Here is a 25,292-nt window from a genome sequence, read left to right on the forward strand (position 1 = left end):
ACTACTGTACCAAAATGTAGTGCTGCACCAAAACATTTACACTGACTTACTCATTTAACATTTATGGAATATACCAGGCAGTATGTACCAGTTGTCATCCTAAATGCTAAAGAGCATCTAGGAGCTCACTGAAGAGCTCAGACTACTGAGAGATGTAGTGAGTAAAAATTACAATATAATTTTGCTTGCTGCTAGAGACATCTGAATAGAGAATTGTGGGGACACAGCAAATGAAACAATTGCAGGAATTTAAAAAGTTTCATTGAAGAGTTTTATTTAAGCTGGGATGTCATGGAAGAAAAAACTAAAAAATAAATGTGAGTAGAAGAGAGTGAAGAAGAGGACAGGCATTCCAGAAAAGACATGAAGTCCTGAAAAGGCTTGGTGTATGTAGGACACAGTGTGCTACTCCACATGTGGTATGCAGCCACAGAGGATGCTGCTGGAAAGTAGACTCCATGATGATCGTGAGTCTTACATGATCAGTAAGAAGTCTGGATATCAAGTAGTCACATAGTTCATTATACTTCCCCTATTGTTATAAATTTCATACTTTATATTAAATGCCTTTTTAAAAATCTGCTTCCTTAGATTTTCAAGCTGTTTATGGCAAGATCACGTCTGCCTTATCCACCACTGTACTCTATGGCATCTGGTAATCAATAAGTATTTGTTACATGAATGAATGTTTCTGCTTGTTCTGAAACTTGATGTTCTGAAACTTGATGCCCTTTGGGACCACATCACCTACTCTATTCCAAGTTACCTCTTTAATGTCCGGTGTTCCACCTCTCAGTTTGCAACCACATTGCCCAACAGTTTGCTTGTTTGGTGGCAGTACTTAGTGACAGGTTTTATTACTGTTTTCTGCATTTTAAATAAAGCTGGGTACTTTACTAGACAAGAACATTTGTGGCATTGGCTTTGAGTGACCCAGAATGAGATACTGAGATGGGAAAGTAACTGAAATAACTCCCCTCCACCAACTCTATAGGGCATATAGTTAAAAGGAATTATATATGTATAGTATATACATTTTTTAAAAAATGAAGAGTGGGGTATAAAAGTAAAACGGATCAAGAAAGGTACTCCAGAGTAACTACCTACTTCTTACCGATTTCAATGTAGGGGAAAGCAAAACAAATGTGCTCCTTGTTTCTTCCATTCCATCCATAGCCATATACATTTACTACCTTATGTTTATATGTCTTCATTATTTGATGGAGCTAATCCTCCCCGTAAGAGAAATCGGAAAGGCTCTAGACTACATGAAAGCAGTTCCCAACATTTATGGTACCCAAATTATTCATATTTGTGCGAAAAGAAAAAAAGTAATTATCCAACAGGTTCAAAGCTTTGAGCCCAAGTAAAAATAAGCATGATTCCCTATACAAATGAGATTGCCCTTCCTTAATAGCTAGAGAAGAGGGGATGCTAACTGCAGGCCCCGGCACATCTCCTCCCCGCCCCCCCTCCCAAAAATAAAACAAAGGGAGGGCAGAAAAAACAAAAAGAAGAGTGGTTAATTTGATTATCACTGCGCCAAAACATTAGGGATAATGCAAACAAAGACCTAAAGTAACACTTTATTAACTTGTCTTTCCTGCAACCCATCCGCGGCCGGGCAGAGACCTCGCGGCCTAGCTCTCAGCAGTTCCCGCCAGGCTTCCATAGCCAAGGACAAACCTCCCGCGCGGGGTGGGCGGGGCTGAGGCCTTTCGGGCCCCGCCCACGCCTGCGCCGGCCGCACGCGTTTCGTAGCTGCGTCGGGGAGGGGTCTCTTGTCCCTCTGCGCGGCCCGTTCCGCCCCAGCTCCCGTGGCTTTTCGGCTGACGTGTCTACTGTTGGTCGGCTGCTTGGCGAGTAGGGCCGAGATGGCGGACGCTTGGGAAGAGATTAGGCGGTTGGCGGCGGACTTCCAGCGGGCGCAGTTCGCAGAGGCCACGCAGAGGTGCCTGACCCTCCCTCTCCATTGTGGAGTCCAAAATAGCCCCTGGGCGGCCACGCCAAGATCTGAGGCCGCAAACCCCAGGCCTTGGACCCCGGACCGTCCCAGCCGCTGTCAGCGTTCCCGCCCCCTCCCCCACTCCCAGAACCTAGATTGCGGCTGCCAGTATAATTCTCGGCGGGAGGAGACCGAGAACATCCCCCCACCCTTTAAGCCCCAGCTAGGTGCAGGCGCAGCCTCCCCCCACGACAGCTGGGGCTGGTGACTTGGAGCTGTGTTAAGAACGTCCCTGTGACCCTTACTTAGCCGTCAGCAAGTCATTGCCTGTTATACACTTCCTGAGACTTAGAGCTTGAAAGGAGAGGCTAACCCCGAAGTACAGTACTTTGCAAATATTCTGTTGACCCCTTAAACATTTTGCCTTTTTATTCACCAGAACAGGTGTCCTAGGCCAGAGCCAGGGTCTTATCTGTCATTTTTAGGGACTCCGGACACTCATATTTCCTACAAACCCACTAACCTGTGAGCGGCGGCGGGGGGGGGGGGGTGTCCTGAAGAGCACCCTAACTCTGCTTTTTACCATTACCGAGCACGTAAAGAGCTAGCTAGTAGAACCCTTTTTTATCCGTTGACTATTCCTTGTCTTGTTCCTTCTGGGGCTGAAGACTTTAATCACTTGATGCTGTGTTTTGTATCAGTGTGAGCAAACTAGGACACTTAACGTGTTTTCCTATCTCCTGCCTACAGATGAGTTGTATGAATGAGACGATAATGCATTCGATAAAAGAAAAAAAAATTGTTTTTTTAACTGAAGCTAAAGTGAAAATTGAAATAAAAGTAGGGCAGTTTTTTCCCTTATGTAAATTACATGTCCTAATTTTTCGGATTTGAAGATTAGAAGCAGGCCTAGAAGAGAGAGCAAACTTGAAATCTGTAATAGAAAGATTTGTAACAATGAACTACATGATTTAAGTTCGTGTAAACCTGTTTACTCCCTAGAACTTTTTTTAATGTATTGAATTAGTATTATACTAATAAAAGATACAGATTTTGTAATATAGAACCTAATGACTACCCAAGCCTTTTTAAAAGCCCATTTTCATACGTTTTCTTAATCATATTATGCACTGAATGTATCAAATGCATTTTTAAAAGTTAACTTTTGTTTCCCTCAGGTTGTCAGAGCGGAATTGCATTGAGATTGTGAATAAATTGATTGCTCAGAAACAGCTAGAAGTAGTTCACACACTTGATGGGAAGGAATATATTACTCCAGCCCAAATTAGTAAAGAAATGAGAGATGAGTTACATGTTCGAGGTGGTAAGTAATTCCTTAGTTTTTTTCTTCTGGTTCTTTGGAAGGGAGGAAAAACCATTAAAACTATACATCATAAGTGATTTGGAGGTTATAGGACACTCTTTCAATTGTTAACATGGTAATCAGCCTTAATATTTTTAATAGGTTTAGGTAAACATGATCGTATAATTTAAATGAAGTCAAATATTGTCACTTTAAAAATAGCATTTTGCGGCTTCCCTGTTGGCGCAGTGGTTGAGAGTCCGCCTGCCGATGCAGGGGACATGGGTTCGTGCCCCGGTCCGGGAAGATCCCACATGCCGCTGCGGCTGGGCCCGTGAGCCATGGCCGCTGAGCCTGCGCATCCGGAGCCTGTGCTCCGCAACGGGAGAGGCCACAACAGTGAGAGGCCCGTGTACCGAACAAAAAAAAAAATAGCATTTTTTATTATTTTGGGTTATGTGTTCTGTATGTGAGTTAATCAGCTGTTTCTTTTCACAGTTCATGAATTTATTGGGTGACTCAGGGGTGGATACTTAGCTGCCTCTTACCAGGTGATAATTATGAAGAGGGAATAGAGATTTTAAAGTATAGATTGTTGAAAATCAAGGTTGTACTACCATGCTCTTTATTAAACTTTAAGTATTTGCAAATTCGGAATCAATTTAATAGGGTGCTATATCTGTTTGTAGGCAATGCTATTACAAGCATACAAAAAAGTTTTTGTTTCCTTTGTCTTTTTGAAATTTGAACAAATTACTGAGCAAATTTGAACACTTTGATTAAATTAGATGCATCTGTGAAAACAACTCATTAGATGTCATTAGATATACCCTTGGTGTTTGTTTTTTATCTTCCTGCATAGTCCTAATAAAATATTAGCTATAATTTGGAATACTTAACAGATATTCTTTAATAAGTGGTAACCTACTAGTTTCAAAGAATTGAAAACAGTTTACCTGAATTTAGTTGTATCTCTTTGGTCACAGTAGATAAAATTGCAAAGGGAGGTAAATAACCCCTGTGTGTCTGGCTAAACTGTGTATCAGCTGATTCTCTAATTGGCCTGATATGACAAATGGAACTTTGAAAATAAACTATTGTCTGTACCTTAAGTCATGAAAATTTATTCAGCTAATGGTTTGCGTTTGAAGACATTAATTACTGCAGCCCTGTGTCCTTTGTAGAAGGAGGACCTTGATGGTCCAAAACATAAATCTGTTGGAATTTACAGTTTTTGGCTGGTATGTACTTAACACATAATGTAAAATAAATGAATGTCTTTTCTTTAAAGGTCGAGTAAACATCGTTGATCTGCAACAGGTAAATTTCAACTTTATAATAGTTTTTACTTTGATTCCTCAACATTAATTTTTTCAGTGCCCTAAGTATTCACTTGGTACTGGTATTATGTTTTGTGTTTGTGAAGAAATAGTTACATAACCCTCACTGACATATATTGAATCAGTTTAATAAGTTCTTCTTTCTCAGTTGGCTTGCTTATTCTTTGTTCTTTACGAAATAAACTCATAGTTGTCATTTTATGTAATTACAGAATTTATGTAATTTTGGGAGAAAAATCACCGGTTTCCTGTTTATTTGTTTTTAATATGTGGAAGTAAAAGAAATGTAGATATTTTTAGAAAATACCGGTGTACATGTCATCAATCAGTAAGGTACACTACAGAATATACAAGAAACTGGCAAATTTTGTGTGAACTTGTTTTTTTTTAATTTTTATTTTATACTGGAGTATAGTTGATTTATAGTTTTTTTTCAGATTCTTTTCCTGTATAGGTTATTACAGAATATTGAGTACCATTCCCTGTGCTATACAGCAGGTCCTTGTTGATTATTTTATGTATAGTAATGTGTATATGTTAATCCCAAACTCCTAATTTATCCCTCCTCCTGACTTTTCCCCTTTGGTAACCATAAGTTTGTTTTCAAAGGCTCTGAGTCTGTTTCTGTTTTGTAAATAACTTCATTTGTATCATTTTTTTTTTAGATTCCTCATATAAGTGATATCATATGATAATTGACTTTCTCTGTCTGACATATTCCACTTAATGTGATAATCTCTAGGTCTGTCCATGTTGCTGCAGATGACATTATTTCATTCTTTTTTATGGCTGAGTACTATTCCATTGTATATATGTAGCACATCTTCTTTATCCATTCCTCTGTTGATGGACATTTAGGTTGTTTCCAACCTAATTGGAAGCAATTTACCTATTGTACATAGTGCTGCAATGAACATTGCCGTGCATGTATCTTTTTGAAGTATAGTATTCTCCAGATGTATGCCTAGGAGTGGGATTGCTGGATCATATGGCAACTCTATTTTTAGTTTTTTAAGGAACCTCCGTATGGTTCTCCATCGTGGTTGTACCAATATACATTCCCACCAACAGTGTAGGAGGGTTCCCTTTTCTCCATAGCCTCTCCAGCATATATTGTTTGTAGACTTTTTGATGATGGCCATTCTGAACAGTGTTAGGTGATACCTGATTGTAGTTTTGATTTGCATTCTCTAATAATTAGTGAGGTTGAGCATAGTTTCATGTTGTTTTGGCCACCTGTATGTTGATGGAGAAATGTCTGTTTAGATCTTCTGCCCATTTTTTAATTGGGTTGTTTTTTTGATATTGAATTACATGAGCTGTTTGTATATTTTGGAGATTAATCCCTTGTCACCCACTTCATTTGCAAATATTTTCTCCCATTGTGTCGATTGCCTTTTCGTTTCGTTTATGGTTTCCTTTGCTGTGCAAAACTTTTAAGTTTAGTTAGGTGCCGTATGTCTATTTTTGTTTTATTTTCATTACTCTGGGAGGTAGATCCATAAAGATATTGCTGGGAGGGAGACGCAAGAGGGAGGGGATATGGAGATATATGTATATATATAGCTGATTCACTTTGTTATACAGCAGAAACTAACACAACATTGTAAGCAATTATACTCCAATAAAGATGTTAAAAGAAAATATTGCTGCGATTTACGTCAAAGAGTGTTCTGCCTATGTTTTCCTCTATAGTATCCAGTCTTACATTGAGGTCTTTAATCCATTTTGTGTTTATTTTTGTGTATGATGTTAGAGAGTGTTCTAATTTCATTCTTTTACATATAGCTGTCCAGTATTCCCAGCATCACTTACTGAAGAGACAGTCTTTTCTCCATTGTATATTCTTGCCTCCTTTGTCATAGATGAATTGACCATAAGTGTGTGGGTTTATTTCTGGGCTTTCTGTCCTGTTCTGTTGATCTATATTTCTGTTTTTTGTGCCAGTGCCATACTGTTTTGATGACTATAACCTGTAGTATAGTCTGAAGTCAAGGAGCCTGATTCCTCCAGCTCTCTTTTTCTTTCTCTGGATTGCTTTGGCTATTCGGAGTCTTTTGTATTTCCATACAAATTGTAAAACTTTTTGTTCTAGTTTTGTGGAAAATGCCATTGGTAATTTGATAGGAATTGCATTGAATTTGTAGATTGCCTCGGGTAGTATAGTCATTTTGACGTTACTGATTCTTCCAATCCAAGAGCATGATATATCTTTCCATCTGTTTGTGTCATCTTTGATTTCTTTCATCAGTATCTTACAGCTTTCAGAGTACAGGTCTTTTGCCTCCTTAGGTAGGTTTATTCCTAGGTATTTCATTCTTTTTGATGCAATGGTATATGGGATTATACCCTTAATTTCTCGTTCTGATCTTTCATTGTCAGTGTATAGAAAAGCAAGAGATTTCTGTATGTTAGTTTTGTATCCTGCGACTTTACCAATTTCCTTGATGAGCTTTACGTATCTGGTAGCATCTTTAGGATTTTCTGTGTATAGTGTCATTTCATCCGCAAACAGTGACAGTCTTACTTCCTTTCCAATTTGGATTCCTTTTCTTTTTTCTCTGATTGCCATGGCTAGGACTTCCAAAACTATGTTGAATAAAAGTGGCTAGAGTGGACACCCTTATCTTGTTTCTGATCTCAGAGGAAATGCTTTCAGCTTTTCCCCATTTAGTATGATGCTAGCTGTAGGTTTGTCATATATGGCCTTTATTATGTTGAGGTGTGTTCCCTCTACACCCAACTTTCTGGAGAGTTTTTATCATAAATGGGTGTTGAATTTTGTCAGAAGCTTTTTCTGCATCTATTGAGATTATCATATGGTTTTTATTCTTCAGTTTTGTGATGTGTATCACACTGATTTGCGCATATTGAAAAATTCTTGCATCCTTGGGATAAATCCCACTTGATTGTGGTGTCATTTAAAGCCTATGTTTCTTCTAATGTATTGTTGGATTCGTTTGCTAGTACTTTGTTGAGGATTTTTGTGTCTATGTTCATCAGTGATATTGGCCTGTAATTTTCTTTTTTCGTGATATCTTTGTCAGGTTTTGGTATCAGGGTGAAGGTGGCCTCACAGATTGAGTTTGGGAGTGTTCCTTCCTCTGCAACTTTTTGGAAGAGTTTCTAAAGGATAGGTGTTGACTCTTCTGTAAATGTTTCATAGAATTTGCCTGTGAAGCCATCTGGTCCTGGACTTCTGTTTGTTGGAAGTTTTTAAATCACAGTTTCAACTTCGGTACTTGTGAGTGGTCTGTTCATATTTTCTGTTTCTTCCTGGTTCAGTCTTGAAAGGTTGTACCTATCTAAAAATTTGTCCATTTCTTCTAGGTTGTCCACTTTATTGACATATAGTTGCTTGTAGTAGTCTCTCATGATCCTTCATATTTCTGTGATGTCTGTTGTAACTTCTCCTTTTTCATTTCTAATTTTATTGATTTGAGACTTCTCCTTTTTTATCTTGATGAGGCTAGCTAAAGGTTTATCAATTTTGTTTATCTTTTCAAAGAACCAGCTTTTAGTTTCATTGTCCTTTGCTATTGTTTTCTTCGTCTCTATTTCATTTATTTCTGCTTTGATCTTTATGATTTCTTTCCTTCTACTAAGTTTAGGTTTTGTCCTTCTTTTTCTTTAGTTGCTTTAGGTGTAAGTTTAGGTTGTTTATTTGAGATTTTTCTTGTTTCCTGAGGTAAGATTGTATTCCTATAAACTTCCCTCTTAGAACTGCCCTTGCGGTGTCCCATAGGTTTTGGATTGTTGTGTTTTCAGTTTCATTTGTCTCTAGGTATTTTTTGATTTCCTCTTTGATTTCTTCAGTGATCCATTGGTTGTTTAGTAACATATTGTTTAGCCTCTATGTGTTTTTGTTTATTATAGGTATTTTTCTGTAATTGATTTCTAATCTCATAGCATTGTGGTTGGAAAAGATGCGTGATACGATTTCGGTTTTCTTCAGTTTACTGAGGCTTGATTTGTGGCCCACGATGTGATCTATCCTGGAGAATGTTCCATGTGCACTTGAGAAGAAAATGTAATCTGCTGCTTTTGGATGGAATGTCCTATAGATATCAATTAAGTCCATCAGCTCTAATGTGTCATTTAAGGCCTGTGTTTCCTTATTGATTTTCTGTCTGGATAATCTGTCCATTTATGTAAGTGGGGTGTTAAAGTCCTCCACTCTTATTGTGTTACTGTTGATTTCTCCTTTTATGTCTGTTAGCATTTGCCTTTTATGTTGAGGTGCTCTTGTGTGCATATATATTTATAATTGTTGTGTCTTCTTTGTAGATTAGTCCTGTGATCATTATGTAGTGTCCTTCTGTGTCTCTTATAACAGTCTTTATTTTAAAGTCTCTTTTGTCTGATATGAGTATTGCTACTCCAGCTCTCTTTTGATTTCCATTTGCATGGCATACCTTTTTCCATCCCCTCACTTTCAGTCTTTATGTGTCCGTAGCTCTGAAGTGGGTCTCTTGTAGACAGCATATATATGGGTCTTGTTTTTGTACTCATTCAGCCAATCTTTTGGTTGGATCATTTAATCCATTCACATTTAAGGTAATTATTGATATGTATGTTCTTATTGCCATTTTGCTAATTGTTTTGGATTTGTTTTTGTAGGTCTTTTTTCTTCCCTTCCTCTTTTGTTCTCTTGTGATTTGATGACTATCTTTAGTGTTGTATTTGGATTGCTTTCTCTTTTTTGAGTGTGCATTGTAGATTTTTGGTTTGCGGTTACCATGAGGTTTTGATACAACAGTGTTTATATATACTAGATTGTTTTAAGTTGCTGGTGTTTTAATTTCAAATGCATTTCCAATGTCCTGCATTTGTACTCTTCTTTTTCTCAAGATTGCTGGTTTTGATATTACATTTGTGTGTGGATGATTTCCTACCTTTACTGTATGTTTGCCTTTGCTGGTGAGCTTTTCCATTTGTAGTTTTCTTGTTTCTAGTTCTGGATTTCTCTTTCCACTTAGAGAAGTTCCTTTAGCATTGGTTGCAAAGCTGGTCTGGTGAATTCACTTAGCTTTTGCTTGTCTGTAAAGCTTGATTTCTCCATCAAATCTGAATGAGAGCCTTGCTGGGTAGAGTATTCCTGCTTGTAGGATTTTTCCTTTGCATCACTTTAAATATATTGTGGTACTCCCTAATGGCTTGCATAGTTTCTGCTGAAAAATCAGCTGATATCCTTATGGGGATTCCCTTGTATGTTATTTGTTTCTTTTCCCTTGTTTCTTTTAATATTTTCTCTGTCTTTAATTTTTGTCAGTTTGATCAGTATGTGTCTTGACTTGTTCCTCCATGGGTTTATCCTGTAAGGGACTCTGCGCTTCCTGGTCTTGAGTGAGTGTTTCCTTTCTCATGTTAGGGGAGTCTTCGGCTGTTACCGCTTCAAATATTTTCTCATGCCCTTTCTCTCTCTCCTCCTTCTGGGACCCCTATAATGTGAACGTTGGCACGTTTACTGTTGTCCCAGAGTTGTCTTAGGTTGTCCTCATTTCTTTTCATTCTTTTTTCTTTATTCTGTTCCACAGCAGTGATTTCTACCAATCTGTCTTCCAGCTCATTTATGTGTTCTTCTGCCTCATTTATTCTGCTGTTGATTCCTGCTAGTGTATTTTTCATCACAGTTATTGTATTGTTCATCTCTGTTTGTTCTTTAAATCTTCTAGCTCTTGCTTAACATTTCTTGTATCTTCCCAGTCTGTGCCTTCATTCTTTTTCCGAGATCTTGGATCATCTTTGCTGTCATTATTCTGAATTCTTTTTCAGGCAGATTGCCCATTTCCACTTCACTTAGTTGTCCTTCTGGGGCTTTATCTTATTCCTTTATCTGGAGCATATTTCCCTACCATGTCATTTTATTTAACTTTCTGTGTTTGAGGTTTCCATTCCACAGGCTTCAGGATTGTAGTTCTCCTTGCTTCTGGTGTTTGCCTCCTGGTGGGTGAGGTTGGTTCAGGGGCTTGTGCAGTCTTCCTGGTGGGAAGGACTGGTGCCTGCCCCCTGGTGGGTGGAGCTGGGTTCTGCCCCTCTGGTGGACAGGGCCATGTCAAGGGGTGTGTTTAGAGGTGGTTGTGGGCTCAGGACAACGTTAGGTAGCCTTTCTGTTGATGAATGGGGCGTGGTCCCACCCTGTTTGTTGTTTGGCCTGAGGTGTCCTAACACTGGAGCATGCAGGCTGTTGGGTGGGGCCAGATCTTGGTGCCAAAATGGCGACCTCCAAAAGAGGTCACACTAAGGAGTATTCCCTGGGGCCTCTGCCACCAGTGTCCTTGTCCCCGCAGTGGGCCACAGCAGACCCCCCACCTTCCTAGGAGACCCTCCAGGACCCTCAGGTAGGTCTGGCCCAGGCTACTGTGGAGTCACTGCTTTGCTCTGGATCCCAGTGCATATGAAACCTTGTGTGTGCCCTCCAAGTGTGGAGTCTCTATTTCCCCTAGTCCTGTGGAGCTCCTGCACTCAAGCCCACCGGCCTTCAAAGCCAAATGCTCTGGGGGCTCTTCCTCCTGATGCCAGACCCCTAGGCTGGGGAGCCTGACGTGGGGATCAGAACTCTCACTTCTGTGGGAGAAACTCTGTAACAGAGGATCCAGTTTGTGGATTATCCACCTGGCTGGTGCGGGGTTTGATTATATTGAGAAAGCGCCCCTCCTGTCATCTCCTTCTGGCTCCTTCTTTGTCTTTGGATGTGGAATATCCTTTTTGATAGGTTCCAGTGTTTTTTTGTTGATAGTCGTTCAGCAGTTAGTTGTGATTTTGGTGTTTTCTTGAGAGGAGGTGAGCTCACGTCCTTCAACTCCACCACCTTGTTTCCCTACCTTCCAAAAATGAGCAGAACTGATGTCATTAGGTTAGAGGACCTTGGTCCTTGTCTTTTTTGGAGAGAGAATTCCACTGTAAAGCAGGCAGAGTTTATCGGAAGCACAGTATGTGCAAAGAGAACAAAGAAGCAATTTATTTAGCGCAAAGCAGAAATACACACCCAGAGAAGAGTGTGGACGTTCTCCCTGATGAGGAGCACACCAGAGAGGTGATTTAAATCACTTATATGGAGGCAGTTTTTCCGGGCCTTTGTTTTCCTTTGGCCAGTCATCTTGCTTCGTTTCCCACCTCTGACCAGACCCAGGGCCCTTCCTGATATGTGTGTGCATCTTTTTGCCAAGGTGGATTCCAGTACAGAGGCCTATGGAAGATTGACAGCACCTTTTATGGGGCAGCGCCCCTTCCTTTTTGACCCCCAAGGAGTCTTTCTGCACATGTGCAGTCAGGGAGGTTTCCTTGACCTCAAGAGTGATAGATGCAGTCATCTTATCTAATTACTTCAGCAGAGCTCAGCTCCTGCCATTAACTTTGTCCTTGAAGTGTCTAGGGCATACAAACCTCCAATTACTCTGCCTGACAAACTCTAGCTGTTCAGACCAGGGGCCTGTCTACCTTCTACCTCAAATCCCCCTGAGAGGTGTGAACCCCAGGAAATCTTTATTGGGAGGATGAACAGCAACAGTCTTTCCTCTATAGATTCTTTAGGCTGGCAAGGGGCTCATAGACCCTACCTACTTGGGGTCATGGAGCCCTCACCAGGTCTCATTAAGGGGCCCCAGGGTGACTTCTGTTATTATTCAGGCAAGATCCGTTTCAAGGAATGGTTGGAATCTCTGGATTACCATCATCTTGTCTGGAAAACTGTTGCATCCTAGAGAGAACAAACTGAAGAAGTAGATTAAAAGAAGGCAAGGGCCAAAGATCAGTAAAAGAATTATTGTAACCAGAGACCCAAGCAGGAGTAAGAACCAGGTTACATTTGGTAACAGTTTTGATACGGGTCCAGATAGAGTCAGTACTTGGCTTATCCTGTCCAAAGAATGGAACTATTTGGCCTGGTCATATATTTTTGATGTCCTTTTCTATTAACCCAGCGTGACTGTTGTAGGTGTTACAGTCCCAGTTAGAAGCAGTTGGAGGATTGACAACCTGAACATTAATAGACAAAACAGATCTCACTTTTTTTTCCAGGAGAATAAGCCTGAGACCCAATATGGACCTGGTGCTTCGGGGAGACTTGTAGCCACGTAACCAATTGTCTAGTTTTATCTAAGTAGGTTTTAACCTTTGATGTGGGATTAACACATAAATACAGGAGCTATTGGTCACTACACGTGTCCCTTCTTTCTGTTAATGTATGATCTAAAGCAATTTTATTATTTAAAAATGTAGTAGTTACAAAAGGAGACCTTGAAAACTTAAGGTTGTAGCTACCAGCTGTCAGCTGGTATTGTCCTGAGAACGGCCGGTGGCGTCAAGTTTGACACAGCTCATAAAACTTAAGTTCTCAGCAATTCAAAGTCTTTTCTTAAATCACGCCCATAGTGTCACCTAGTATTACCTTGGATGGCTGAACTACAGCTCCTTCATTTTGACTTTTAATTGTAATTTTTCCCTTAATAGCCAAAGCAGATGTCACTGTTAATGATTTTAGTGTTTTTCTAGGTATGAGAAGAGGCAAGAATTTGGGATCAAAAAAATCCTTACCTGAAAATATCTAACTGTCTGAAGGCCTGTTCTGTCACTTTTTCCCAGAGCACAGAGTGCCTCATTTCTGATTTCCATCCCGAACTCTTTTCATGGGATGTTGAAGGTCAGCAGCTGAAGCAGCTCATGATTTAATCCTTGTAGAGGTAGATGGTGAGTGCCAGTTTCCAGTTGGCAGGGCCCTTTATAATCATAAATTTGACCATGGTTTGGGCGGCATTTTATGACCATTTTGTACCATGGCGCTAGGAATGTTCATTCCCAGGCTGGTGAAGATTTTGCTGACAGGCCATTCACTGTGCTATTTATTACTGGACCAGGCCTTGTTATCAGTAGCCAAAAGTCTCTGGACCACCTGTCTTACTAGTCTCTTATGATCCAGGAAAATATTCCCTCTTGTTGCTTCCTCCTGTATCTAGAGTTACACTGTTAACAGTCATTGATTTCGTATGAGACTATATATCATCATTTTATCAGAGATCAGTCACACATTTGGTAATGTAAGAAATAACAATTTTGTAAAACAGGCAATAAAAAATAATATAGCTAGCAGTATTAGTAAGGTCAGAAGTAAGGGTTTAAGTCAAGAACTTACATTAGGTGCAGCCTAGTATATCCCCAAGTTGTCTGTCTTAGTCTGTTTTGTACCACTTCGTATCTTTAAGGGAAATTATATACATTGGCATTGTCCATAAGACGTTCAGCCTAATTTCCTAATGTTAATAGACTGGTTATCCTTAGTATAGTCTAATTGTTCCTTTAAACTTAAATGATCATAGCCTAGTGTTAATCTCCAGGTTGTAGATCATGGAGTATGTGATCTTTATCCAAAGGTTGATTATGAAGTTAGGCTTCAGAAAGAAACTTAGAATGTCCCTTTAATAATTTAATTAAATTTTGCAACAATATAATGTTAACAGCAAGGAACTATCTGGGAAGTGAGTCTTAGTAGACACAGGCCTTAATTAACGAAACTAGAATTTAATATTTAGTGAAACATAATCCTTTTTCTAAAATTGCCCTCATTTCCACCAAACACAGCCAAGATCAATTTGTTTTCAAAAAAAGTTTGGTCCATTGACCGCATAGGCTCCTCTATACTGACTCTGGTGTAACTCCTCAGAAGGAGTCTCAGACTAAATTCCCAAAAGGCCTCTCAAGGCCAAGAAAGCCATGCGAAAGGTCTGCCATCAGATTTTGCTTAGGTGGATTTCTGTCTTCTAGAGGTCCCTAAAGTATTTTGAGATTCCTTTACGTGTCAGGAGGCAGTCTTTTTTATTTACCTGATAAGGCTGTTCATAACCCAAGGATCTCCAGTTTCTGGAGGGACCAGTCAAAGAGAAAAATGTTTTAATTTTATCCTCAGGTGTAAATTACCAAATTATTGTAAGCCATAAGTAGCTTGAGGAGAAGGGCTTTTCTGTATCTGAAAAACAAAGATTAGAAGTTGGTAATATGTCAAAGTCATAAAAATTAATCATATTTACCAGTTCATTTAATCCCATGTAATTAATTTTTGTTCTGTTTGAGTCCACTTTTTCCATTAGTTTTATTGACCTTGCCTGATGATTGAGGATGATAGTTACAGTGATAATTTCAAGAAGTTTGTGTTAAGGCTTATATGATTTGTCTAGTGAAGTGGGTGCCTCGATCACTGGAGGTTGAAGAAAGTATACCCCAAGTGGAAAACACATTTTTTAACCATTTCCTTTTCATTGTGAGGGCATCAGCCCTGTAGCCAGGGAAGGCTTTAACCCATCAAGTAAAAATGGAGTTTGCCAGGGAGCTGGGAAAAGCCAGGTGGCCATCTTGGCTTTCCCATAACCCTGTTTAATTTACAGCTGTTGTTTACCCATTTTAAATTCCCTGATTTAGGAGTAGACCATTGCCATGTTACAAGGACATCAGGATGGCAGAGTCTGACAGTCAGGGGTTAATCTTTGTAGAAGCAGAGTGAACTTTATCTACATGTGTCATGATCTTTACAGATTCTGTCGTTGTTACCTTTTATTTGACAATGTTCCTCCTGTAATTTAATCTGTCAAATAATCCCAGTTAGTGTAATATTTTTCTGAGATGCCTCAGGGGCCCTCTGAAGTGCCTTGAAGTTAGCTGGAGGTCAGAAGAACTTTAATTAGAATTTGACACTTGGGAAGTTTGTTAAAAAATATCAAAAAGTTTTAAAACACTTAGTCAAATAGAATCATAGATCATTGTGAAATAATACTTATTTACTCAACCAAAGTAACAAAAGATTTCAGAAGCAAATACAGATCACCTAAAGACAAAGAAATTCACAGTCTCTTATCAAAAGCAGCATTCCAAGAAAACTTTGTTCTCTTAACAGAGAGAGAAAACTAAATTCCAGTCTTCATATCTTCTGTCACCAACAACATATATTCTACTTGCTTCACACATTGAAATGCTTCCCTTATCATTTTAGTAGCTTTAATTACGTATTATGCTTGTTAACCCTTAAAAACCTTAACCTCTAGTGAAAACCAAGAAGAAAGCAATTGTGAACTGTTTGTAGTATTGGCATTTCCCGATTAGCAAACTTAATATATTCCATAACCTCTAAAAACATGCATTTTCCCAAAGCACAGTTTCTTTTCTCAGCGTAGTACAAGGTATGTGTCTGATAAACCCAAACATCTTTAGTTTCCCTCTTGCGAGAAGACAAAAGTAGGCGAATTTAGATTTGTTCAGCGATCAATATTTCAGTATTTTATCTTAAAAATGATTTAGACATTTAATGACTTTTTATCATTTGACTTGATTTAGCAAAACTAAAGTTTCAAGGTACCAAAAATCTGGAAAAACTAAAAGATAATTATTCCCACAGTGTTTACTCAAAAGCTTTTATCCCATACCAAGTTAATTCTCTTGTTGACAAATGTAACAGATACAGTGTGAACTTAATGACTTTCAGTAAACCTAGGTACAACAAAGGTATTATACTTAATATTGATGACTCTAAAGACATGTCTGTATTAATAAACTTAAACTAACTTTAATATTAGATATCAGTTCAATATTGAATATTTCCCAGATCATGTGAACCTGAAATTTGTTTAGCTTAGTTTCTCATATATATAGAATTGTTTGATTTATAAGCACTTACTTTTCTTTCAGCCAATTAAATAGAGTTCATTTACGAATTAGCCTCAGCAGTATTATCCACAGACAGAGACACATACTGAGATATACATAAATCCAGACAGACAGAGATCTCACAGTTTCTGCTTGAGGTTTAAAATGCCTCTTTGCTTTTTTTTCCCCTTGGCTTGAAGTTCTACTAATTAACCCAAGGCTGAAGTCTCAGGCAAAGTGGGCTGTGTTTGTCTCTCAAGGACATGTTAAGAGTTAACGTCAGGCTTTCTCCTAGGCGTATTTTTGTTCTCTCAGGATCAGAATTCTGAAAAAAAGTATTTTAACAAGTTAGCTTTCTCTAATTGCACATGCAAAAGAACCAGTTTTGCAATTTCAAAAGGGTTTTATCTTAACCAGTTTTTTCTGGAGAGAATATTGTGGCCACACAATGTCAAAAAAAAAAATCATCTTTTTCTGTATTCATAGTTTCATAGCTAGAATTTAGACCAAAGAGTGCTCAAATTGGCCCTAATGACAGAGGCAGACTGGCTGATACATTGTTGTCCCAGGGATACCTTCCATGGTGTTTATGACTAAAAGTGGACAGAAAGAACAAAAAGAACTTAGTGCCCTGGGAGCATTTCTGAGGGGTGTTTTTTTTGGTTTAGAAGGAGATCCTCCCATGTTGAATAACCTGCAACCGAGAACAGTGCTCCTAGAAATGAAGTCCAGCATCCTGGAAACATTACTAGGAGGCACCTGGAGGAGATTCAGAGTGTCCTCTGAATGTCTTTCGATCTTAATGCTGATGGGCTTTGGAGCATCCTCTACTCCCCCACTGATTTCTAACCAGACATCTCTGGTCAGCTTTGGTTCCTTGCACAGGGTGCCCTCCCTTCTTACCTGGGGTGGACATTTGAACCAGTGCAGAGCAGTTGCCGGTTTTCCCTTAAGCTTTATAGACATCAGATCTCCCCTATGTCCTATAACAAGATTTCCTACTGGGATGTACTCCTCGGGATTGAGCATTTGTAAAATTTATGACATTATCTGCTGGGAACTGGCCAGCCCAGTAGGCTGTCCATAGCAGTGTAAGGGCTGCCAAAGCTTGAGGGGTGGGGGGGTCCAAAAGGAGGAACTCTTGGAAGAATTGGAGTTGGGAAACATAATTATTTCCAAAGTCATATGCCCTGGTGTTTTTTGTAACAAAGATAAGACCTCAGGGAGCCTGTGCACTCAGCCTGACAAAGACAGCATTGGCAGTTTAGAAATAAAAAGCAAAAGATCTTCTCCCAGGAGGGTGTGAAAATATGTAGTGAAAAACAGACCCTTATGTGCAAGAAAAGTAGGAAAGAAGGGTGCAGGCCAAAGGAGAAGGTAAGGAAGATAGTGCAAACAGAGGTCTCTAGCCATAGTTGAGCAAGACCTGCAAGTTACCTTGGAAGCAATCCAAGTCATGGTACCAGATGACATTGGCAGGTGAGAGGACCTTGGTCCTTGTCTTCTTGGGAGAAAGAATTCACAAAAAGACATTGTAAAGCAGGCACAAGATTTATTGGAAGCACAGTATGTGCAAAGAGAACAAAGAACCAGTTTGTTTAGAGCAAAGCAAAAATACGCACCCAGAGAAGAGTGCAGGCATCCTCCCTAATGAGGAGCACACCAGAGAGGTGATTTAAATCACTTATGTGGAGGAAGTTTTTCCAGGTGTTTGTTTTTCTCTGGCCAGTCATCTTGCTTCGTTTCCAACCTCTGACCTGACCCAGGGTGCTTCTCCATATGCGTGTGCATCTTTTTGCCAAGATGGATTCCAGCGCAGCAGCCTATGGGACATTGACAGCACCTATTATGGGGTAGCGCGCCTCCCTTTTTGACCCCCGAGGAGTCTTTCTGCACATGTGCAGTCAGGGAGATCTCCTTGACCTCAGGAGTGATAGATGTGGTCATTTTATCTCTTTATTCTGGCAGAGCTCAGCTCCTCCCATTAGCTTTGTCCTTGAAGTGTCTAGGGAACACAAAGCTCCAATTTACTCTGCCTGACAAACTTCAGTTGTTCAGCCCAGGGGCCCATCTACATCTACCTCCTACCTCAGAACCACCAGCCAGGATCTGCCGAGAAGCCTTGTTCACGAAGCCGACAGCAGGTTTGGCTGACGTCTTAGCAAGCCTGAGAACCACAGCAGGGGCTGAGATGCATGGGCCAACTTGATCCCCTGAATTCTGGCCTGCGGAGCCTTTCCTGAGCGAGAGAGCCAGGGCTGGGTTGATCCTTGGGCCAAGTGGCCGCTTGTGGGGCGGCAGTCTGGCGACTGCTCCGAGGCAATGGGTGGTTTGGGTCGCAGACTCACCAACTCACTGTGTGATCTCTGGCGGGTTGGGACTTGCCTGTTGCGCCCCACCAGACTCCCCAGGCTCCAGGAGGGACTCTGGAGGAGAAAAGACCCCTGAAATGGTGTAACTTCTTAATATGAACTTTCTTAGCAAGTGAAAATGTACTTGTTCAGAAATGAAAGTAAATAAGCAACAAGCCTCTAATTTTTTATTTGAGACTTTATAATATTTCATATCAATTTGAAATTCACCTAAGGATAAGTAAGTTTTTTTTTAAAGTTCTAAATATGTAATTTCGAACTTAAACAGTATGAACTTATCACTAATAGAATTTGTACTTATTTTCCAGGCGATTAATGTGGATCTGACTCATATTGAAAATAGAATTGGTGACATTGTTAAATCAGAAAAACATGTTCAGCTAGTGTTGGGACAACTGATAGATGAGTATGTACGATATTTAAGGACACTTTTTTGTTTTCTTTTTTTTGTAAGTAAATTTATACTTATATTTAGAACAGTTGTGGCCGCTTCAGCATTTTGTTTAGAACTCTTAGTGCTGATTTTCATTGTAAGGATCATTGTACTTAAAAAGTAAGTGCTTAATTGTGTGGAGTACTTGGAAATAATATAACTTTTATTTCTTTCTATTGTTTTAAAGCGACACAAAACATAATTTTTTTCATCTTTCCTGTATGAGTTTAACTCTGAAAGCAGAATTGTCCCAAAAGTATTAATGAAAATGATTGCAGAATTTTAATTGTTGAAAACAATTTCAGCATTTATTATTTGATTAACCTTACATTTAGTTACATTGATAAGAAAATTTTCAGAATATGAGTAATGAATGGTGTTTACCTAAACATAGTCATTACTTTTGGGGCATACCTTATTGCAACAGGAATTAGACATAATAGATAGAGGAAAATTATTATTCCTAATTGGGTTTTTCCCTTTTTTTTTTTTAACTATTAGGAGTTATTTGGATCGGTTAGCAGAAGAGGTAAATGATAAATTACAGGAAAGTGGTCAGGTAACCATATCCGAACTGTGTAAAACCTATGATCTTCCCGGAAACTTTCTGACACAGGTATTTTTTTCTTAATACTATAATATGTCTTTTCAGATAAATAAAAGAATTTTAATGGGAGGGAAGAAACTATACCTTCTTAACATTAATTGATTTTTTGCAAGTGTTTGACTACTGATGTTCTAACAATATATTTGGGGAATACTTAAACATTGATGGCTCTGATGAGATTGTTTAGACGTGATTGTAATCTTCCTGAACCCATAGACACCCTAAACTTAAGTAGACTTAAGTTCTAGGCCTGCTTTGATGCAGTAGCAGGTATACCATAAGCATATAGGTTTATTTAATGTTCTGATAACAACTGTACAGAAACTGTATCATCAGTTCTGATTGCCTAGTTATATTTTAAGAAATATTTTAAGAAATAACTGATGAAGACTATAATTTAGAAGGGGTGCTACTGGCATCTTGTGTGGTAAAGATCAAGGCTGACGCTAAACATTCTGCAGTGCACAGAACATCCCTTCCCAACAAAGAATTTTCTTGCCCAAAATGTAAGTAGTACCAACATCTTTTGATGTCACCTTTTTTCCTCTAAACTGTCAGTGTGACAGGAAGAAGAACCAAGGAATCACTTATATTCTCTTAATTTTTGGTACTTGTGTCAATACTCAAATCAGATATCTTGATTTATAGTGTAATAACAATGCTACCTGAAAATAGAGGCTAGTTCCCTGTTTGTTGTTTCTTTTTTCTTAAAATGGTTTGACATTTTAGAATTATAGAAGTCCATTTGGTACAGTGGAAAGTGCATGGGCTTTGGAGTTAAACAGACCTTGATTTGAATTCTGGCTATGCCACTGCTTAGTTATTCAGTGTCAGGAAAATTATTTCATGTCTTTTGTGCTTCCAGTTACATATCTGAAAATGGGAATAATTGTCTCTTTCATAGATCTCAGTGAGGTTATATTCATGATATATCTACTGAAATGGCTGGCACAGTGGAAGTACTCAATAAATGATGGTTTTTTGTTTTGTATTTACTGCAACAAATAAGGGAAAAGCCAAAGCTCTTTTTAGGTATACTTTAACTTACCAAACCATAATTGCATGAGATTAATTTATAATACAACAGATTTACTCACTCATTTTAGCTGAGTGATTTCTCCTAATTGCATCTAAAATACCATTTAGGGCACAGATCTGTTTTACAAAGCATTTCAGGAGCCTAAGCTCCTGAGCAAATGTATGTAAATCACAGAAGATAAAATTGGCAAATATATGTAAATCACAGAAGGTAAAAAAGAAAATTTTTAGACACTTAAATAAAAGTATCAGAACAGAAGAGATATGGGAACATATGTATATGTATAACTGATTCACTCTGTTATAAAGCAGAAACTAACACACCATTGTAAAGCAATTATACCCCAATAAAGATGTTAAAAAAAATAAAATAAAAAATAAAAGTACAAAAAAAAAGTATCAGAACAAATTCAAATGATTTCTTATAAAATTGTGCTACTGATACATTTTAGAAATATATATAGTTTCTTAATATTTTTCAGTTTTAATTTTTCTCAGTATCACAGGCAGTATTCTAAAAGCTCATTAAGAAGTTGTTTGGAAAGCATTTTTCTGTACCATAAAAGTATCAGCCAAGCTGACTTGAGTAGATTTAACTTGTCCTGGGAAGGCAGATATGTCCAGGCTTATTTTATATGTACCTGATCCCAGTCATAGTGTAGCTGTGGAAAAATACTCTCTTGATATTACCAAGAAATCAGGTTGTCTGTCAATATAGATTCTGGACACAGTTTGGTAATATTTGCATCACTAGATAAAAGATAACTTTTCAGGTCTTATGTTTCCCTAGGTCACAGAATCTTGGAATAACATTTATTTCTCTCTGTTATCTGGACACATTTGGTAATATTTGCATCACTAGATAAAAGATAACTTTTCAGGTCTTATGTTTCCCTAGGTCACAGAATCTTGGAATAACATTTATTTCTCTCTGTTAGTGTTAGAAGCTCCATATAGGATCCTCTCCAAGACCCATGTATATGTCTTGGCTATCTATGTGTCAGACTGCCTGTATCTAGAAAATTGGTTAATCAATCTCTTTTATTTTACCATAGAAATAGGCCTTATTTTAGCATATAGCTGAGCCTTTTAACATTCAGCTATTTGATTCATTCGATTCTCGTCTCTGCCATAAGATTATGAAGTTTCCTAGATCCTAAGTCTTCATTTTACCTTATATATCTTGTTAATTCATGCTTGCTGAAATTATTCAGTCATATGATTAATACAGCATCAGCATGCAACATGATGCTAGTAAGACTGTACAAATGTAAATGTGTAATTTTGTTCTTTCAAATTAATAAGAATTTTCATCCATCTTTACCCCCAGGCGCTAACTCAGCGACTAGGTAGAATTATTAATGGACACATTGATCTTGATAACAGAGGAGTAATATTTACTGAAGCTTTTGTAGCTAGACATAAAGCACGCATCCGTGGGTTGTTCAGTGCTGTTACCCGGTAAGCATATTTTAAATTATGTATATTTTTACATTTGTTTGATTATTGTTTGCTTTTTTTTTTTTTAGAGCAGAATTTCATTCAGGCCCCTAGTTTATTAAATAGACAGAGGGCAGCTTCTGTGAAAAAGGAATGGGGATTCCAGAGCCCTAGAATGTGGCCACACTCTCTCCAACACACATCTCCTTTACTTGCCTACCTTCACCATCCTTATGACCCCAGATGTACTTCTGCAGAACACCCAGATCATATATAAAGTCACCCTGGGATCATGGAAACAGTATGCAGTCAGAAGTCCTTGGGTCATATCCCTATCACGTAGTAGCCTTGTGACCTTGAGTAGATAAGTCAGTCACCTAACTTCTTTGGGCCGCAGACGGGGCTGGATGACTTTAGAACTTTTTTTTTACTAAATAACATTCTAGAATTCTAATGAATAACAATTTTACTTTCAAAATCACTTGAACTTAATGTTTGGGGCCTGTGTAACAAACTCCAGTGTGGAATTAAGAAAACCTACATTCTCAATTCTCTCTTTTCTCCTGTGTCATTTAGTTTATCTCAGTGGTTTTTGGGTCCCACCAGCATTTAAATGTCCAGATTTCTCCATTTTAAAACAATCAAACCTCTCGCAACCCCATATTCCACTCCCTTTACCATCTTGTTTATTCCTTTCCTTAAAGTGAACCTTCTCGAATTGATGTCTACCGTTACTATCTCAGTTTTCTTACCTTTAGTCACTTCTCAACTCACCCACCTGTCTTCTACAACTTATGTAGCAATAATGTCAGTATCATTAAATCTAATGGGTATTTCCTGTCCTTGTTTTACTTTATAGCACCATTTAACCCCAATTACAGCTTCCTTCTTGAAATGTTCTCATCTCTCTTTTTTTTTTTCTTAACACTATACTTTCCTGGTTTCTTTTTACCTCTTTTGGCTGTACCTTATTAGGCTGTACCTTTTCTGGCTCTTCCTCCTTTCACGAGCCTTGAAAGTTTTGTTTCAGGCCATCTTTTCTTCTCAGTCCTGTAGTGTCTGCCTAGGTGCTTTTACCTTTCTTCTAAGTTTCAGACTCGTACTATCTGTACAGCATCTCTGTTGAAGTGTTTTATTACAAGTGCCTCAAATTCAGCATATTTAAAATAACTCACTACTGTCCCACTTTCCACCTTTTCTGAATTTATTCTTCCACTGGTGTTTCCATTACCAGTAAATATTATCATCAGGTTGGTTTTGCCAGAAAACTGGGAGTCCTCTATGCCATCCTTTCTCTTACCTCCCTTTCCATAACACAACATCTTTTGAATTCATATTTTAAATATTTATGTAATCTTTACTTCTCTGACATCACCATTCTTAACACTTCAGTCCATTTTTTACCTAGACTGTTTCAGGAGCTTTCTAACAAGTCCCCCTTCTTCTACTCTTATTACTTTTCAGGACATTTTTTCATGGCAGCCACAGTGATTTCTTTTTGTCATTCAACAAATCAAAAGCACGCATTGAACACCTAATACATTCAGGGCCCTGGTGGAACAAAAGACTAAAAGGATAGAAGAGAGAGCTTGCAATCTAATGCAACAGTTTTCTTTCTCTTTCCTCCTTTTTTTATCTCACACAGAAAAGTTGCTAGAGAACCTTTTTGTTTTTTAATTCTGTCCCATTTGAGAGAAAGTGGCTGACATGATGTCCCATAATCACACTTTAGTCTGTATTTCCTGCAAACAAGGGCAACGTCCTATAGAACTACAATACAAACATCAAAATCAGAAAATTGACCGTGATCCATTACTACCATCCAGTCCTTGGATCCCATTCATGTTTTACCAGTTGTTCCAATAATATTCTCTATACAAAAAGGATCCAGTTCAGAATCACATAGTGCATTTAATTGTCATGTCTCCTTAGTCACTTTCAATCTGGAACACTTACATTACTTTCATGACCTTGACACTTGAAGATCACAGGCCAGTTATTTCATATAATATTCAGTCTTTTCTTTCTGCTGCTTTGTCATACTTATATTCAGGTTATGCATCTTTGGCAGGAATATCACAAAAGTGATTATATGTTCTTGTCATTGTCATTGAACCCTATCAGGTGGCATACAATTTAGATTTTTCCAGTTACTGATGAGGTGCACTGTGACTTCTTAATAAGGAGATATCTGCTAGGCTTCTCATAAAGATTCTTGTTTCCCTTTATAATTAAGTATTTATGGGGAGGGCAGTTTGAGATCATGTGAGTTACCCTGTTTTTCATCAAATTTTGTTTATTCATTAAATCACTGTGGACTTATGGTTTTCTATATTATTCATTGGATTATAATCTATTGTTACCATTATTCAGATTTTCAAATTGGCTCTGATTTAGCTAGTGGAAGGCCCTTCAAGCTGGCTTCTGTGTCCTTTTGACGTGTCCCCATCATTCTTCCAACACTTCTTTTCTTTCTGGCGCAACAAGAAGTTCCAGGCTCAGTTCATACTTTACCTGTTCCAAGCTTGGAATCAGCCACTTCTCCAAGGAGCCCTGGTTCCTTTTAGTAGAGTATAGTATTTAGAAACCAAGATCTGGACACTAGATTGTTTATTGCTGTTTGGTTTTTCCTGCTCCCAAGCCCTCTCAGCAGACAAGCTAAGGTATACACGTTATACAATTGTATACACCCCACCTATATATCTACATTTTTGTATCTTTGTGTATCAGGAACCATGAGTTCACACTGATACCTCCAACACTCTAAGTCTTGTTCTGGTTTTCTCCTTTTCCATAATTGTAACTCCCTTCTCTGTCCATGAGAAACCTAGCTCCCATTATCCTTAATGTATTTACTTATTTGATTAATTGCCCTTTATGTGACTGATCTCCCGTTTGCTGCTACAGCTCTCTTCCCTATGTGGATGTCTGCTTTACATAGGCTCTGACAGATTCCACCAGATCACCCTTCTAACACAAGAACAGTAGTTTTTTCCAGGAGAGGAACTGAGTAGCTGAGTGATAGGAATGGAAGGGGACTCCGTTTTGTAACTTTTTTGTACCCTGAACATTTATCACTTAGTCAAAAGAACAAAAAAAAAACTAAAAGTGTATTTTTCCTATTAACAAATATTTATCCTTTTTCTTTGACTAGTTTTCGTGGTGAGTGTAGTTATCATCTGGTTC

General features: G+C 38.4%; 1 protein-coding gene across 1 annotated transcript in view; it reads left to right on the forward strand.

Moving 5' to 3' along the window:
- The first annotated feature begins 1,860 nt into the window (after positions 1-1,860).
- Positions 1,861-25,292, forward strand: part of UFL1 (UFM1 specific ligase 1) — a 51,956-nt gene continuing 28,524 nt past the window's right edge. The window contains exons 1-6 of the mRNA XM_007467184.1: positions 1,861-1,951; positions 3,124-3,269; positions 4,540-4,568; positions 18,897-18,994; positions 19,523-19,637; positions 21,997-22,127. Of these exons, the coding sequence (XP_007467246.1) occupies positions 1,875-1,951; positions 3,124-3,269; positions 4,540-4,568; positions 18,897-18,994; positions 19,523-19,637; positions 21,997-22,127 (596 nt within the window). The 5' untranslated portion in view covers positions 1,861-1,874. The remainder of the gene's footprint in view (positions 1,952-3,123; positions 3,270-4,539; positions 4,569-18,896; positions 18,995-19,522; positions 19,638-21,996; positions 22,128-25,292) is intronic.

The sequence above is a fragment of the Lipotes vexillifer genome, unplaced genomic scaffold, assembly GCF_000442215.2.
Source record: "Lipotes vexillifer unplaced genomic scaffold, Lipotes_vexillifer_v1.1 scaffold185, whole genome shotgun sequence".
Taxonomy (NCBI): Eukaryota; Metazoa; Chordata; class Mammalia; order Artiodactyla; family Lipotidae; genus Lipotes; species Lipotes vexillifer.